The sequence below is a fragment of the Hydra vulgaris genome, chromosome 11 (assembly GCF_038396675.1).
Source record: "Hydra vulgaris chromosome 11, alternate assembly HydraT2T_AEP".
Lineage (NCBI taxonomy): Eukaryota > Metazoa > Cnidaria > Hydrozoa > Anthoathecata > Hydridae > Hydra > Hydra vulgaris.
This window is the reverse complement of record NC_088930.1, coordinates 41,462,205-41,478,235: the sequence shown is the minus strand read 5'-3', so window position 1 is coordinate 41,478,235 and position 16,031 is coordinate 41,462,205. Positions and strand designations below refer to the sequence as shown.

Genomic DNA, 16,031 nt, shown 5'->3' with positions numbered 1-16,031 from the left:
AAAATTTATTTTTCTAAATTTATAAAAATACATAACTTTTTTATTTTTTATCAAAACAGAATTTTGGTCAATCACCTGAGGACACACTTTAGTTTTGTTGTGTGTTGCTTTACCTGTAACTTTCATGTAACTTTTGTCTCACTGTTTAGGGCCACATAAAAACAAAAGATATATGTAAATATTGTGAGATACTAGCTTAATAGGCATTTATGTATTATTATGGCATAAACTCTATTTGAAATATGTGGACAACTGTTACTTTTTAAATAAGTAATTAGGCTAATTATTTTTTAAATATTTCCTAAATATTATAATTCACTAAACATACCCATTCATAAAGTGTGTAGCTTCTCTCAGTTTTCCAACTTCACTATTGATGAGAGCACCTTTTGCACCATTGTAGGTTGAGAGAGCTTGATGAACAGACATTGGCACAAGTTTTGTAAACAAATCCTGGAAATTACTTGACATTGGTGAAGACATAGGGAGTGCTTTAACAAGTGTAGCACGTTCAACAGGTGTTAGCTGATCTTGAGCTGGAACCTTATCCAAGTAAATAAATTCATTATCCTTTTTAGCTTGTACAAGGTTTTTAGAAATATGGCCGGCCAAGTTCTACAAAAAAAAACAGAAAAAAAACAACTGTTATTGAGTATTTATCTGTAAAAATAATAAGGTTGAATTAAGTCAAAATATTCCAATTGCACATTTTTTTGAAAACAAGATGAGGACCCCAAGTGTATTTACCTCCTCTATTTTTTTTAATTGATAAATTATAATAGAGAATTTCAAGCTTTAATTAAGAACATATAAAAACATAGACCTGACAATCAACAAAAAGTGCTTTAATTCATAGTTCAAATAAAAACAACTAAAAACCATTTTCAAAATTTTATGTTACATAACTTAGAGTACACTAATAAGTTTAATGTTGCATAATAAAATGAATTGATTTCTATCAACATTATCATTATTGATTCAAAACACAATGATAAACTTTAAATGAAGGTTGAATATAAAACATGAGAATAAAGAAAAAAATAAAAAATTTTATTTAATTTTTATATTTTTTATAATTTAATTAATCATAACTTTTTTTTTTTTTATTTCATGATGGTTACTTATCAAGACAACATTTTGTATTGAATAATATGTTACATAACTGAATAATAGATAGGGCATCAACCTAATGAGAACATGATGTGATTAATATATATATATATATATATATATATATATATATATATATATATATATATATATATATATATATATATATATATATATATATATACACATACATATACAAATAGAAATATAAGATACATATATATTTTTAGTTAAAATGATCATTTACATGCATTGCTTCTTTTATTTTTATTTTCATTTTTAAATTATAAATGTAAAAAAAAAATGCTCAATAATATTAAATTTTAAAAAAAACATTTTTGTCAATTTCTACAATCCTCTTGTAACTTTTTAAATAGCTGAAACAAGTTTTTAATTGGCTGTCGATAAAAACATGTTGATAAAAACACTATACATTGTATGGAAAGTTTTTGATATATTTAAGTTTAAACACTTTAGTATTTTAAAACTAAAATCTTTTAAATACTTAAAAAACTAAAATCAAAAATTTTTAAACACTTAAAAAAACCTTTCAAACTTTTTTACATTTTTATTTATATTCACATTTATATTTGTATTTTTGTTTATCTAATTTTTTATTATAACTTTTATCATTAAATAAAATTAAAGTGATTTAAAATTGCATTAAATATGATATTTAAAGCTTTAGAATGTATTTATATAAGCAACAATGGCATTTAAGGGCAGAGTGAGATTCATTCACCACACGAGGCCAGCAAGTAAATTTCATCGGCACATTTAAATATATACTATACTAGGTATTTCAATTTTAAAAAATATGTATTTAAATATATATTGTTAATTTACAAGCACAAAGTTTTGTATTTGTAAGTTAAAAAAAATTAGTTTTTGTATTTATAAATCTTGTTTTTTTAAAATCAAACTTTGGTGATAAAATAGAAAAAATACATAAAAATTTATGTATTTAAATATTTTATGTTTTACGCAAATATAACATAAACAATACATTTTAATTCAAGTTTCATTTTTGATTTTTTTTTGTTATTGTTATTTTCGGTTATTCTTTTATAATTCTTTTATTATAAAAAAATTAATAACTTAATTTAAAGTATATTATGCGCAAATTATTAAAACATGCAAAGAGCCATGGCCAAGTTGTCAAACCATAACATATGTGTGGTCAGACAAAAGGTGCAACCACACATGCTTCCTGTGAAAGCCTAAGTATTAAATATATAAAGTGTGTATGTATGTATGTATGTATGTATGTATGTATGTATGTATGTATGTATATATATATATTCAGTCAGGTCAGGTTATCCTGCTACTGGTAACATGTAATCCAGTACAATCTGCTTCATGTCCTGCTGCCTTGTAGGATACGCCTTTTTAGGCAAAGGCTAGGAGATGCCAATTCCAACTTAAAACACCCCCTGCCTTGGGGCTCTTGGTTGAGTAAAGGCTAGAGATGGTGTCTCGATAAAAATACTCATCTTGGGCAGATGTTAAATGCACCCGGCTACTGTCTTGTAGAAGGCCTCGTAGGCAAAGACTTAAGGAGTAAACAGACTCTATCTGTTGACCAGCCTCGCACCCCTTCTTCATTTATTAGGCTAGCGCAGATGTATTTTTAATACATTGTTTCCAGTTTAGGATGTTGAATGCTGATTTTTCTTGTCTCAATGCATGGGTATTGCTTGTGTCTCTGTTTTTATGACTAGGCAACTCATTCTATTATCTCCTAATGAGGGTACAGCTCTAAAACTCAGTTTTATGGTTCTGAGGCTGTCTGATAGTCAGGTTTCCTGAACTCTGTTGTAGCTCTCAGAGAGGCTGATTCCATTAACAGCTGAAAAATATCAAAGTATTAACAGTGCCATGTTTTTCACTTTTGGTGTGCATTGCGGAGGCCACATTTGCAGCCCTTTCTTACAGCTTAGGGTTTATTAGTAGTAATGAGGCAATTGCTTAGGCTATTAAACAGTGTTCTGAGTACTATCTATGCTTTGAGTCAAGTTCTTCAATCTAATTTAAAAATGAATAAAGTACCAAAAACAATAAATTTACAGACTATTCTTTCATGTGCTTTTGTTTAGCACCACTTCACTCTATTGCCTTTCTATTTGTTCTATATCGCTCTCCTTCATCTCAAGATTGCACTCTTTTTGATGTTATTTCTGATCATATTGACCATGCCCTCTCTCTTTATCCATCAGCTAATATAGTTGTTGTCGGTGACTTTAATGCTCACCACTCTGAATGGCTTGGCTCTAGTGTCATTGATTCTGCAGGCATTAAAGCCCACAACTTTTGCCTTTCTCAATCTCTAACTCAAATAGTCAACTTTCCAACTTGCTTTCCTGACAACCCGAATCATTTACCTTCTCTACTCAACTTATGTCTTGTTTCTGATCTTAGTCAGTGCTCAGTTTCTCCTAAAACTAATATCTCATTCTTCTTCATCACCTGAATCCCCCTATTATCGAACCTCTTAAAGCTGACTGGGATTCTTTCCGTGATTTTCTTCGTGATGGCCCTTGTGTAGAAATCTTTTGTCTTCCGGTCGACAAATGTGATTCTTACATAACTTCGTGGATTCAGGCTGGCACGGAATCTTTTGTTCCCTCTCGACGATTTCAGGTCAAGCATCACTCTCCTCCATGGTTTTCCTCACACTGTGCTGCTGCAATTGCTATTCGAAACTTTTTTTAGCCAATCGTTATCGCAATAATTTAGATCTTCCTATATTTATGAATGGTGATGTACTGGATGAGTCATCTACTCTTCATCTTCTAGGATTAACTCTTACTTCCAATCTTTCTTGGAAACCATATATCAAATCAGTTGCAAAATTAGCATCTGCTAAGGTTGCATCTCTCTATCGAGCTCGTCACTTTCGTACTTCGGATTCTATTCTCTATAAATCTCAAATCCGGCCTTGTATGAAATAATGTTGCCATATCTGGGGTGGTTCTTCTAATGATGCCCTTTCTCTTTTAGACAAGGTGCAAAAACGCATTGTAAATATAGTTGGACCTGCTCTTGCAGCCAATCATTATCACATCGTCATAATGTTGCTTCTCTTTCCCTTTTCTACAAATACTATAATGGGCACTGCTCTAAAGAGCTAGTGTCTCTTGTGCCGTCTACTAAAATTCATTCTCTTGTTACTCGTCATTCAATTAAGTCTCATTCTTTTACTGCAACTGTTCCTAAGTGCTCCAAAAATGCTTATTCGTCTAGTTTTTTTTCCTCGAACATCAGCTCTTTGGAATTCGTTTCCCCCATCTTGCTTTCCTGATTCATATAATTTTCAATCCTTCAAGTCATCCGTCAATCGTTATCTTGCTTTACAATCTTCGTCTTTTCTCTTTCAGTAACTTCCAAATTTAATTAGTGGCTGCTTGCAGCCTTATTGGAAGCGAAGATGTTTAAATATATATATATATATATATATATATATATATATATATATATATATACACGCAGATATATACACATAGATATACACACACACACACACACACACACACACACACATATATATGCGCGCGCGCACACACACACAAACTGTTATTTATTTTAAATGTAAAAACATAATTACCTTTAGGTCAGGAATATTTAGGTTGCCAGCATTTTTTATACCATCATTTATTAACTTTTCAGCTTTCTAAAAAAGATTTCTTATTATCAAATATTTGGTAAATTGTCAAAGAAACAATACTGTCATAGAGAAAGTATTTTGTCTCAGCCTAAAGTATGCCTCACATTTAGAAAAGTGATCAATGGTTTATTATTAATTACTAATCCATCCATTGTGTTGATACTTTTTGTAAGAATCAAGAAAGTACAAAACAGTGAATATCTGAGACCAAGACCAATACTCCAGACTCTCAAAACAAGACTAACACAGTTAAATATAAGTCTTAAGACATCTCGAGACCAAGACTTAAGCCTTGAAACACATCTCTAACACACACAGACACACACATATATAACATTTATAAGTAAAATAAATAGTCATAATAGATATGGATAACAAATAAAATAATATGTATAAACTAAATGGCATAATCAGAGTAAATAATAATCATAGCCAAACCTGCAAACGTGCGACTCTTTCACCATATTTATTTGAAGCCTCATTAACTTTTGATTGATGAAATTCAGCAGCTGCAGCAAAATAAGATTGCTTTGCTTGAAGAACTGGAATCCAATCCTAAAAATAACTTAGATTTTAAACTATTAATTTACTAGATTATTATTTCAACACTTCTGGCAGCTAATTCTACAATACCTAAACAGATTTCACCTTTTCCCACAATCCTTTTGTTTCATAGTGTGCCGCATTTCGATTGGCATCCTGATAAAAATCTGAGGTTTGCATTGCAATTTTTGCAACAACAGCATCTTTCATTTTATCTGTATAATAATAAAAAAATTAAGTACAAATGTGTAATGGCTGTGGCACTAGGGTGTTGACTTTTTGGTAAATTTTTGGTATGTCCAGTTTCCAATATAAAAAACAGATGAACTTTGGTTTGAAAGTAACTGAAAAGTCATTGGTTTTATTTAATTTTTGAAAAAGGTCACCCACCATGACCCTTGATTACACACTGGCTCCCATATATCAGTGAATTTTTCTTTCTTCAAAAGTATATCAACCTGGGTCTCAAAAGAACCAGAATTTTATATTGATTTAAAAATTCATAATTTTTTCTACTGAAACATTTAAAAAAAAAATATTGCAAACAAAATGTCATGAAAAACAATCTTTTCAATTTTTAATTAAAATTGTTGTTTTTTGTATATAAAAGTTTAAGCAATTTATTCTTATTAAAAACAATTATTATTTCTGAAATCTCTATGAAATTCTGGTTCTTTTGAGACCCAGGTTGATACGCTTTGGAAGAAAAAAAAACTCACTGATATGGGAGCCTGTGTGTAATCAAGGGTCATGGTGGGTGAACTTTTTCAAAAATTAAATAAAACCAATCACGTACAGAAAGAAACAACATCAATTGAAAAAAAAATTTGCAAATAAAAAAAATAAAAATAACTAAAAACATATTGGATAATACATAACAATAATAAAAAATACCTGATGAAGCTTTTTGATAAAAACAATCCTGAGCTTGTGCAAGCATAATAGATACAAGGGCAGTCAAACAGCTTATAGAAAAGTCAGGTGTTGGTAGTGTATGAAGAGCTGGGAAAACATTATCTTTTAAATATGAAAACAAGCCAGCTGATTGCTGATAATATTTTGCTGCTGTTTTTAATCCATCATCTGTAGAAAGATTTTGTATGCTTGCTAGCTGTGATAACAGTGCAGCCATATTAAACAAAACACAGAACCGCTCATAATCCCCACAACTAAGAGCTTAAAAATTTTTTTTAATATTTTAACAAAAAATAATACTTTTTGCAACTTGTATAAAGTTTAAACATTTTAAATATTATCAAACTGAGTTATATCCTAAATTAAACTAATTTAAAAGTTTTTAATTTTTTTAAAGTATTATTTATAGCAAGATTAGGATGTTTAATTTTTTAGAATTTTGTGAATCATTATTAGTAACTCTAAAAAAATCTATTTTAACAAATGAATTTTAAATGTTATCTTACAATTATTATAAAGATAACAGATGCTTTTTTATAACTAAACAAACCAAAAAATTAAGAAAAATCAAATTACATTATCTGATATAGTAGCAGATCTGATAGTGGCGTCAAATAGAATTCTTGTATATTAGAAGAAGTAGACAATAAAGAACTATTTGACCAGTATTAAACAAAATTATTAAAGTGAGATTTATCTTAAGAAAAAAAAATAATTTCATAATTAATGATATGAAATAAACTAAAAAAATCTCCAGACCGACTGCAACAACATATGAATGCAGATCCTCCAGATTGACTGCAACAACATCTTAATGCAGATCTAAATGGTCTTATGCCATTATGTCTTTAAATTTAAATGTCTTTTAATTATTTTTAATGTACTGAAAGATCTTTTTGCAGTTGCCACTCTAACTGGTAATGTCAAATATAGTATAAGCGCTGCAATTATGCAAAATACAAAACGTAAATTAATGTTAGTGAAATAAGTGCTGCAAAAATGTAAATTGATATTAGTGGGGTGAAAAAAAAAGTTAAAATAAATTTTTTATTAAAAAAGCAACAAAAAATGTTTTAACCTTACTTATTTAATATAGTAAGTATGTAAACAATTTTAAACATGTATTAAATACTATTGTATATTTCATTTACAACAAAATCTATATTTTTTTGTTAACTTATTTTTTTCTAATTTAGCATATTTTTTTTACCATTCTAAAAAAAGTTAAAAAGAATTGTTTATGTGTAAATTTTTTATTAAGGGTCATATTATCATCACTAATATCATATTATTAGTATCATGTTAAGTATCATGTTAAGTATCATGTTAAATATCATGTTAAGTATCATGTTGAGTATCATGTTAAGTATCATGTTGAGTATCATGTTAAGTATCATGTTAAGTATCATGTTAAGTATCATGTTAAGTATCATGTTAAGTATCATGTTAAGTATCATGTTAAGTATCATGTTAAGTATCATGTTAAGTATCATGTTAATTATCATGTTAAGTATCATGTTAAGTATCATGTTAAGTATCATGTTAAGTATCATGCTAAGTAAAAACATTAAAAGTAATATAGTTATAGTATTAAATACGTTACTTGCTTATTACAAGCTGTAAACTATAAAAGTAACACTATTTTAAACTCTACCAAATTATAAGATGATATTTTAATTAGAGATATATGTTTAAAAAATAACAATTATGAACTAATGTACTAAAGATACTATTTTATAATAACTATACTACTTTACCGCAAGGCCATGCCAGGAATGAGGGCAGGGTATGGGGTGCAAAAAAAGTTTTTTTTTTACAATTACATTTTTTGTGTTAATTGGAGCTCTATATTATAAGATAATATTCAAAAGTATAAATAATAGACAAATAAATAAATTCATTCATTTAAATGAAAAAAATTCAATGTAATTGATATATTTTTATTTACATAGGTAAATAAAAATATATCTATTACATTGAAACATCATTCATCCATTAATGTATGAACATTAATTTTTTACTACTTTCAGGTGATAGCCTGTTTCTATTTGGTTTATAAATGTTGCCACCTGTACTAAAAGGTTTTTTCACTTTCAAATAAAAAAGGTAGTGCTGGAGAAAACGTTTGAGCTAAAGAGGTTCCACAGTTTTTCTACTGTAGAAAGAGACTTTTCATTACAGAAAGGAGCTTTAAACACTCTGAAACCTCTTTTTTAAACCTGCGTTTAAAAAGGTTCATTTCTTTCACTTACTGCAGGTTTATAACAGTCAGAACTAGAAGATTCTAAACTGTTTCTCTTGCATCTCGTTGTTTAGTCAATTTTTTATTTTTATCTCATTGTTCTTCTGACATATGTTAATTTGTATCTAGGGTCACAAAAAATTAATAGACAAACACTTATCATGTAAAAATGTATTCAGTTTTTTGTCAACTGATATTTGTTCAACTAGAACAACTAAAGAAAGTCTTGCAAACTTAAACTCTTAATTAAAAAAATCTTTTAGAGAATTGAAGGAATCTTCATATTGACATTTAGAAAATTGAAGGAATCTTTATATTTGCTAAGAGTTGAAGTTTTACATGATTCTAAAACATTAAAAAATTTATTTAATAAGCCCAGTTGGAATGAACTCTGTGTTGAATAGAAAGCATATCAACTGTATAAATTGATAATAGTACTCTTGGCATCAAACATCTTTTCAACCATATTGTAGAAACTACATCATCTTGTAGCAACATATTGCTTATTAGTACCAAGTTGTTTATAAGTCGCTTTTAATTTTGATGCTCTCTATTGAGAAAATTTATTACTCAGTTTTCTATCACAACTTCAAAGGCAACATTTAAACTATTTGCAATCCAATTACATTACGATTGAACTAAATAATTTATTATATAACTGTGGAATTCTTTGAATTAGTAATAACCGTTGCGCTGCTTGCATCTTACATTGCATTTTAATGTCAACTTGCGTATGTGTATTTTTCTTTAATTTAATGACTTTAAATTAAATATAATTTTGAATTAAAATTAATTAAAAACTTTAATTCAGTTTTGAGAGAATGTAAAATAGTTAGTATAATGAAAAATTTAGTTTCAAAGAAATGTAAAATAGTTTTGCAATATTTAGAAAGAAATTTTTTACTTATCATCTGCTAACTAATTTATTATGTAAAATATAAGTCCCTCTATAGACGTGTAGATGCAACTTTTTAGAAAGAATACTTAAAAAAACTTAAAAGGAAGAAGTATTATTGTTTATGAGAATTCTTTTAGAATTCTTTCAGACTCAGTGTTTCGAAAAACCAGGCTCAGCACAAGCCTAATTTCAAAAAAATACAATTTTATGACTTAAAAAATTATTTTAAATTCATTTTCTTGCTCAAAAAGCCATACAATTAAAATATTATTTCATTAAAATCAATAAAAACCATTGTATGTATAAAAATGGGATATAAACAATTATAAATTAAATGATTTCTTTTTAAAACATTAATTAGTAAAAATGTATTTTATAACTCTGTAACTTTTTGATGAAAACAATTTAGATATAAGGAAACCAAGTAACACTTTTATAAATTAGAAAATAATATTTTTACAACACTATGATCGCATACAAGTGACCAACAAAGCAATCCAGTCAAGTGACATAGAACAAATGATTCTAAGAATAGATAGTAGATAGAGTCCTTGAGTGAAAATCTAAAAGATTAGACATCCAGAAGAGTAGTGAGATTCATTTTAAGTGAAAACATTATTCTGATTATGTTAATGGAGGAAGGGAAAAACATAAGCTACATTGGGCATTTAGCACACCACCTTAATATGCTGACTTGTGAACTACCACTAGCATAACTATAGAAGAAAGGCTAATGCACAAATAAAGCTCTAACACAATAAAATCTTTGGATTGCTTGTTTATCACAATAGATATGATATTAGATATCATGTCTATTTTTATTATACAAACTTGATTGTTTAATTACACAAAATATTATAGTTTCAAAACAAGTCAAATTTCTGACTCAAAACCAAATAAAACTTACAGCATTTTGTTGATCCAAAAATAGAACCTTTATTAAAGGCATCATACCATGTGAATGATATTCGGATCTAAAAATATTGTTTTTCACTATCAACGCATATCATCATCATCATCATCATCATCATCATCATCAAATCTTTCAAGAGATGGTGTCACTATAAAAATACTTAGTTTTAAATTGTATAAAACATTTTTATGCTTGGTAAGGCATTTAGTTTGAAAAATCTGCTTCAAAACAACGTAATGTCAAGTTTTATAAAAAAAAAAGAAAATACCACACACATACTTTTATTTTGAGCCATATCACAAATCAGAATTACTTAATGGGCTTTTTTTTTATAAATTAATCACAAGTCAATCTGCTCCTCAACATTTGTTTTTAGGATTGATAAAATGTTTTATGTCTTTATTATTTGAAAGTAAAAATAATCAATTAATGCCTACAAGGCAAAGAAATGAAACAGAGAAAAATAATTGCTTCAACAGATAAAACCAGTATTAAATAATATCATACTTTAACATCATTTTATTTGTATTATTAAGTATGCACTTAAAAATAACAGATAAAAAAATATTATCTCTTTAAAATTGTTTTTTATTACTTATATAATTATAAATTATTATATAAGTAATAAAAAGCCTGAAAAGACTTGACTATATACAATCAGAAAAATCAGTTAGATAATAACATTAACAAGTGTTGCAAATACTTTAGTATTAGAACACAATTTCTCTAAAACATAAGCAATCAAATAAAAATTATATTTCTTTAACTTCAATTACAGCTTTTTTTTTCTGAAAAAATACTCTTTAAATTGAATCAAATTGGTAAAAATACTTATAATGATGTTTAAATGGAGAGCTGAGTTATATTTATAACACTTTAATTTCTTATCTTTATATATATATATATATATATATATATATATATATATATATATATATAAATATATATATATATATATATAATTTTTTTTATTTGGGGTCTTGTTTATATTCAAGTGCGTTAGACTTTGTTTTATTCTAATCCACTTTAATTTACTCATTTTATATTTATTATATTGGGGCTTGAGCCTGTCGATAAATTTGATTGATTGATTGATTATTAGTTTTTATGTATAAGAAATTCCAACAAAGTTCATCATTAACAAGTTAAATTTATATTGAATAATCAAACAATTTAATAAAATGAGTGACTTAAAAACAGAACACAAGGGCCACAAAAAACATGTTGTTTTACTGAAAAATTATTTGTCACATCAAAAAGAATTCTTTTGACAGCACTAATGATACCAGGACATGTTATAAAGCGTCAGGAAAAGAACATTTTACATACACAAAAAGCATTTTTACATTTTGCCATGCCATTTACGTTACGCTAAAAATTTTTTTGTTTGATAATATTTATAGATATTTTTAAGCAGTATTTTAATGAAGTAGTTAATTTTTATTGTAACAATTTAAAACATCGTTACAATTGATGTTGTTAACATTTTAAAAACTGCAGCTGTGACAAAATTTTAATAGCAAATACATAAAATATATGCTCATTATTTATTTATTTATTTATTTACAAATTCAGATAAAATAAAAATAATAAAATTTAAATTTTGATAAAACTTTTATCAATATATCAAAATATTTAAAATACAGAAGCTGAAAAAGAAAAACTTGTCTATTGTTTTAATTGTTTGATTTTTTGTTTGAATTAAACTATTCTTTAAATTTTAATAAAACTTAGTTTTTTATTGAAACAATTAAAACATTCAGCTACAGAAGAAAAACTTGAATATTGTTTTAATACAACGTAAATAAAAAAAAAGTAATAAAATAAATAAAATAAAATTAATCTAAGCAAAATAATCTGAATATTTCTTTAGACAATGTTAGTTTTATAAGTTACATTTGTTCAGATATCAGAAATACAGTGACAACAAGCAATAAAACATTACTTTAAAAAACTTTACATTTAACTAACTTAGCTTGACTCAATAGTTAGTTAATTTTATCACTTGACAGACAAAGCGTTCATTAAAACTATGTATGCTTTAAAAAAGCTAGTCTAGGCTAACTTATTTTTATATTTGTATATAGCTTTATACAAAATGTATTTCTCATATTTACCCAGAGTTGTTAAAAAGGCCAAAAGTAGCAAGACCAAGGTCACATGTTACAAGGCTAAGGCCAAGACCAAGGTCAAAAATTACAAGGCCAAGGCCAAAAATTTCAAGGTCAAGGCCAAAAGTAAGAGTTTTAAGGCCAAGGCTTACGCAAATATTTTCAAGACCAAAGACTTAAATTTTTACCTAATGTCAAGGCCAATTATTAACAAAATTGTAGGTAACAATTGCTGTGACAATAAACCACATGTTGTGAGAATAACCAAAGTTATGCGCAAAATTCAATAAGAAAACATACTTGTAGATATATATAAAAGCCACAAAAAAAATACATAAAAATAAAGAATGAAAACTTTTAATTCTTTAATATTATGCATTTTTTTTGAAAGCTAAGGCCAAAACAATCAAGGTCAAGGCTGAAATTTTCAAGGCCAAGGCCTTAATTTTTGGCCTTAAGACAAGGCCAAGGCCAAGGACTAACAACTCTGTATTTAACTATGTGATGCTTAGGTTTAGCCTGATTGATTTTCAATTTTAGCGCAACTATTATAATATACTGTTCAATAAGCAAATATACTGTTCAATAAGCAATCTATTGTTTAAACCTATAAGGCTTTTATACCAGCTTTTATTTTACTGGAAATGAAATTTCTTGTAAACATTTAAAATATTTACATTAAAGTTAAAAATAACACAAGTGTTATCAACAAATTCTAATAACAAAAGCCTATATCAATCATTTTGTAAAAAAAAAACAAAAAAAACAACTTAAAACTGCTAGTAAAAAAATTAGCTTTTTTTTTTCTGACAACAAATGTTTTTAGTTAATTACTCGCTGGCGTTTTAAAAATAAAAAATAATTGTTATAACCAGTTTATAACTATTCACAAATAAAACAAAATCTTTTTTATTCATTTAGTTATAGACAGAATATGATTGTAAGAGCATTCAATAATATTATTACATAATAACATTTCTACAATGTTTTAAGTTAATTACTTAATTAAACTAACTTTTCAGTAATTTAGTAAATTCTGGTAGTTAAAAGTTAATGACAATAAATATGAAAAACAAATATAAAGAATTGTCGACAAAACAAATTAAAGAATTATTCATAACAAAACCTGTGATATCATTCAAAAACTGAAATTTTCAGTGTCTTAAAATACAGTTTGCAGACTTACAACATTCAGGACTTCTGACCTTCAGAGCAGCAAAAAAGACCTTTATTTCTGCTCTGAATTTCTCCAAGGAATCCAAAAGGTAGAATTAAATTTGCAAATTCTCAAAGATACTGAACTGTTACTGATTGGAAAAGAGTATTGTGGAGCAATAAATCAAAGTTTAATTTGAAAGTTTCTAATTTCAATTTGAAGATAAATAGACCTAAGGTTAAATCTTTGGATCCTAAATACACAAAAAGAACCTGCATGGTGGCAGAAAAAGTGCAATGGTTTAGGGTTGTTTTTCTGGTTTTAGTGGACTTGGATCAATCCATACAATAAATAGCATTATAGATCCATTTTGCAACATTAGAATAGTAAAATTCTATCTCCACTTTTGGGTAAATTTAAGTTACTAATCATTGTTGTGTAACTTACTACGAAACCTTCTTACTGTATTAGTAATAAGTTTAAAATTATAATGGTGTAACTTCTTTACTGTATTAGTAACTCTATACTGTATTAGTATTAATAAATCTTTTACTGTATTAGTAATTTAACTATAAACTAAATATTTGAAGAGAAAGTCAATGTTTGTTAAAGCTCTCCATAGTGCATGATAAGTTTAAAATTATAATGGTGTAACTTCTTTTACAAAACATAAAAATTCTCTCCATTAACCAATGAGTAATCAAAATAACTTTGGTACACAATTTTGATCAGTAAAAAAGCTTTTAGCTGCAAAAAAAATATATAAAAATGGCTGATAGCGTGGAAATTTTTATATCTTTACAGTAACAGTATCTAATGTTTATCAGAAAGATTACTTAAAATGGAAAATGAAAATATTTTTAGGTTAGTTGTATTGTTTAGTTAATAAAAACTTTTATTAAAATATATACTAAGCTTTTAGCCCTAAAATTTTTTTTTTTCTTAATTTTAGGTGCCCTAAAAAGTCCTTACGGTTTTATCATAGAGCACAGCAGAAAAGCATCTGTACGGAAGTTTATAACATTGGTTATGAAGCCTCCTTCATAACCAATGTTTTAAAACTTGGCCAGAGGTGGCGTTGAACCATAGATCTCTAGCTTCTAAGGCAAGCACGCTAAATTCTGCACTAGGGTGGCTCTGTACAAAACTTTATTAATCAAATCTATTTATAGCCATTTGTATAATCAATTATACAATTAATGAATGATTGTATTTATAAAATTTTTTATATAGAACCTAAACTTTATGCTTCATAAAAGTTGAGTTAAAGACGTTTAAAACACAAATTAATACATATTAATATGTTTTTTAGATGTCTTAAACAACACTTGTACCCACTGGGTATATAAAATTTTATATACATATTCCATAAATATAATAAGTTTATACTCCATGTATATTATTTTATATTTAACCATTATACATTTATATAACCAATTAAGATGTGACTAGTCATTTTTTTTTTCAAGGTAATTGAATAGAACAAAAAAGCGAATAGGGCATCTTAAGGAATGGATTTTCCAAGGTTTTCTAAATTGACATTTTCAAAAGTGCCCATTTTGACATTGTTTAAAGACCCCTTGTTGTTTATTGTTGTAGTTTTGAGAAAATGATGGCTTCTCATGCTGATAAAAATATGTTTTTATATGGAGATTTAAGCAAGACAACAACCTAAAACACACTTCTAAATTTGTTAAACATTTGCAACAAATCAAATTGAAGTAATGAAGTGGTAAGCTCAATTATCTGAACTCAATCGAATTGATAATTTATGGCATTGAGTTGAGCTTCTTTTAAAATGCAAAGAATTCTTTAAAAATGCTGATGAGCTATATAAAGCTATTGAAGCCACATGGAATGATATAAACTCATCAATGCCAAAAAATGTGCCATGATCCTAAAAAGTAAAGGATATGCCATTAATTATTGATTTTAGTATCTTTTTTATAATAATATATATAACTCATTAGTTTTTGTTTACGTTTACTTGATATTGGCTATACAACTCTTTCTGTTATTTCCTTATATGAGTACAGCTCAAAAACTCAGTTAATAGTTTTGAGGCTGGGTTTTCCAAGACTCTGTGGTAGCTCTGAGAGAGACTAATTCCATCAACAGCTATAAAATATCAGAGTATTACAGGCCTTGTTAAGAAGCTTACGCAGCTCACATTTTACCCGCGAAAAGGCGATTTGCCTACGCGTTCAGCAGTTTTACATTACGCAAAAACTTTTATCTTCTAGAATATTTAAATTTAGAATTTTTTGATATCGTTTATGCGACGTTTATTCAGAAGAAATAAAGTCGTAAATAAAAGCATTTAACCGTAATTGTAAACTAATAGATTTTTTGTTAAAGAAACAGTTTGTTTAATAACTTTTTTGTTGCTGTTAAAAATTAGTTAAAGAAAATAAAGTGTTTTAAGTTTTATCTTAAGGAATTAAATATATAAATTCCTTTTAAATATATAAATTATTTT

At 27.1% G+C, this 16,031-nt stretch overlaps 1 protein-coding gene across 3 annotated transcripts in view; it reads right to left on the bottom strand.

Annotated features, from left to right (window-relative positions):
* Nucleotides 1-16,031, bottom strand: part of LOC100203706 (programmed cell death 6-interacting protein) — a 43,019-nt gene that overhangs the window by 20,694 nt on the left and 6,294 nt on the right. For all 3 annotated transcript variants that reach the window (XM_065811113.1, XM_065811111.1, XM_065811112.1), the window contains 6 exons: nt 10,280-10,346; nt 6,212-6,493; nt 5,423-5,532; nt 5,213-5,329; nt 4,715-4,780; nt 329-615 (listed from right to left, as the gene is read on the bottom strand). In XM_065811113.1, the coding sequence (XP_065667185.1) occupies nt 329-615; nt 4,715-4,780; nt 5,213-5,329; nt 5,423-5,532; nt 6,212-6,493; nt 10,280-10,346 (929 nt within the window). The remainder of the gene's footprint in view (nt 1-328; nt 616-4,714; nt 4,781-5,212; nt 5,330-5,422; nt 5,533-6,211; nt 6,494-10,279; nt 10,347-16,031) is intronic.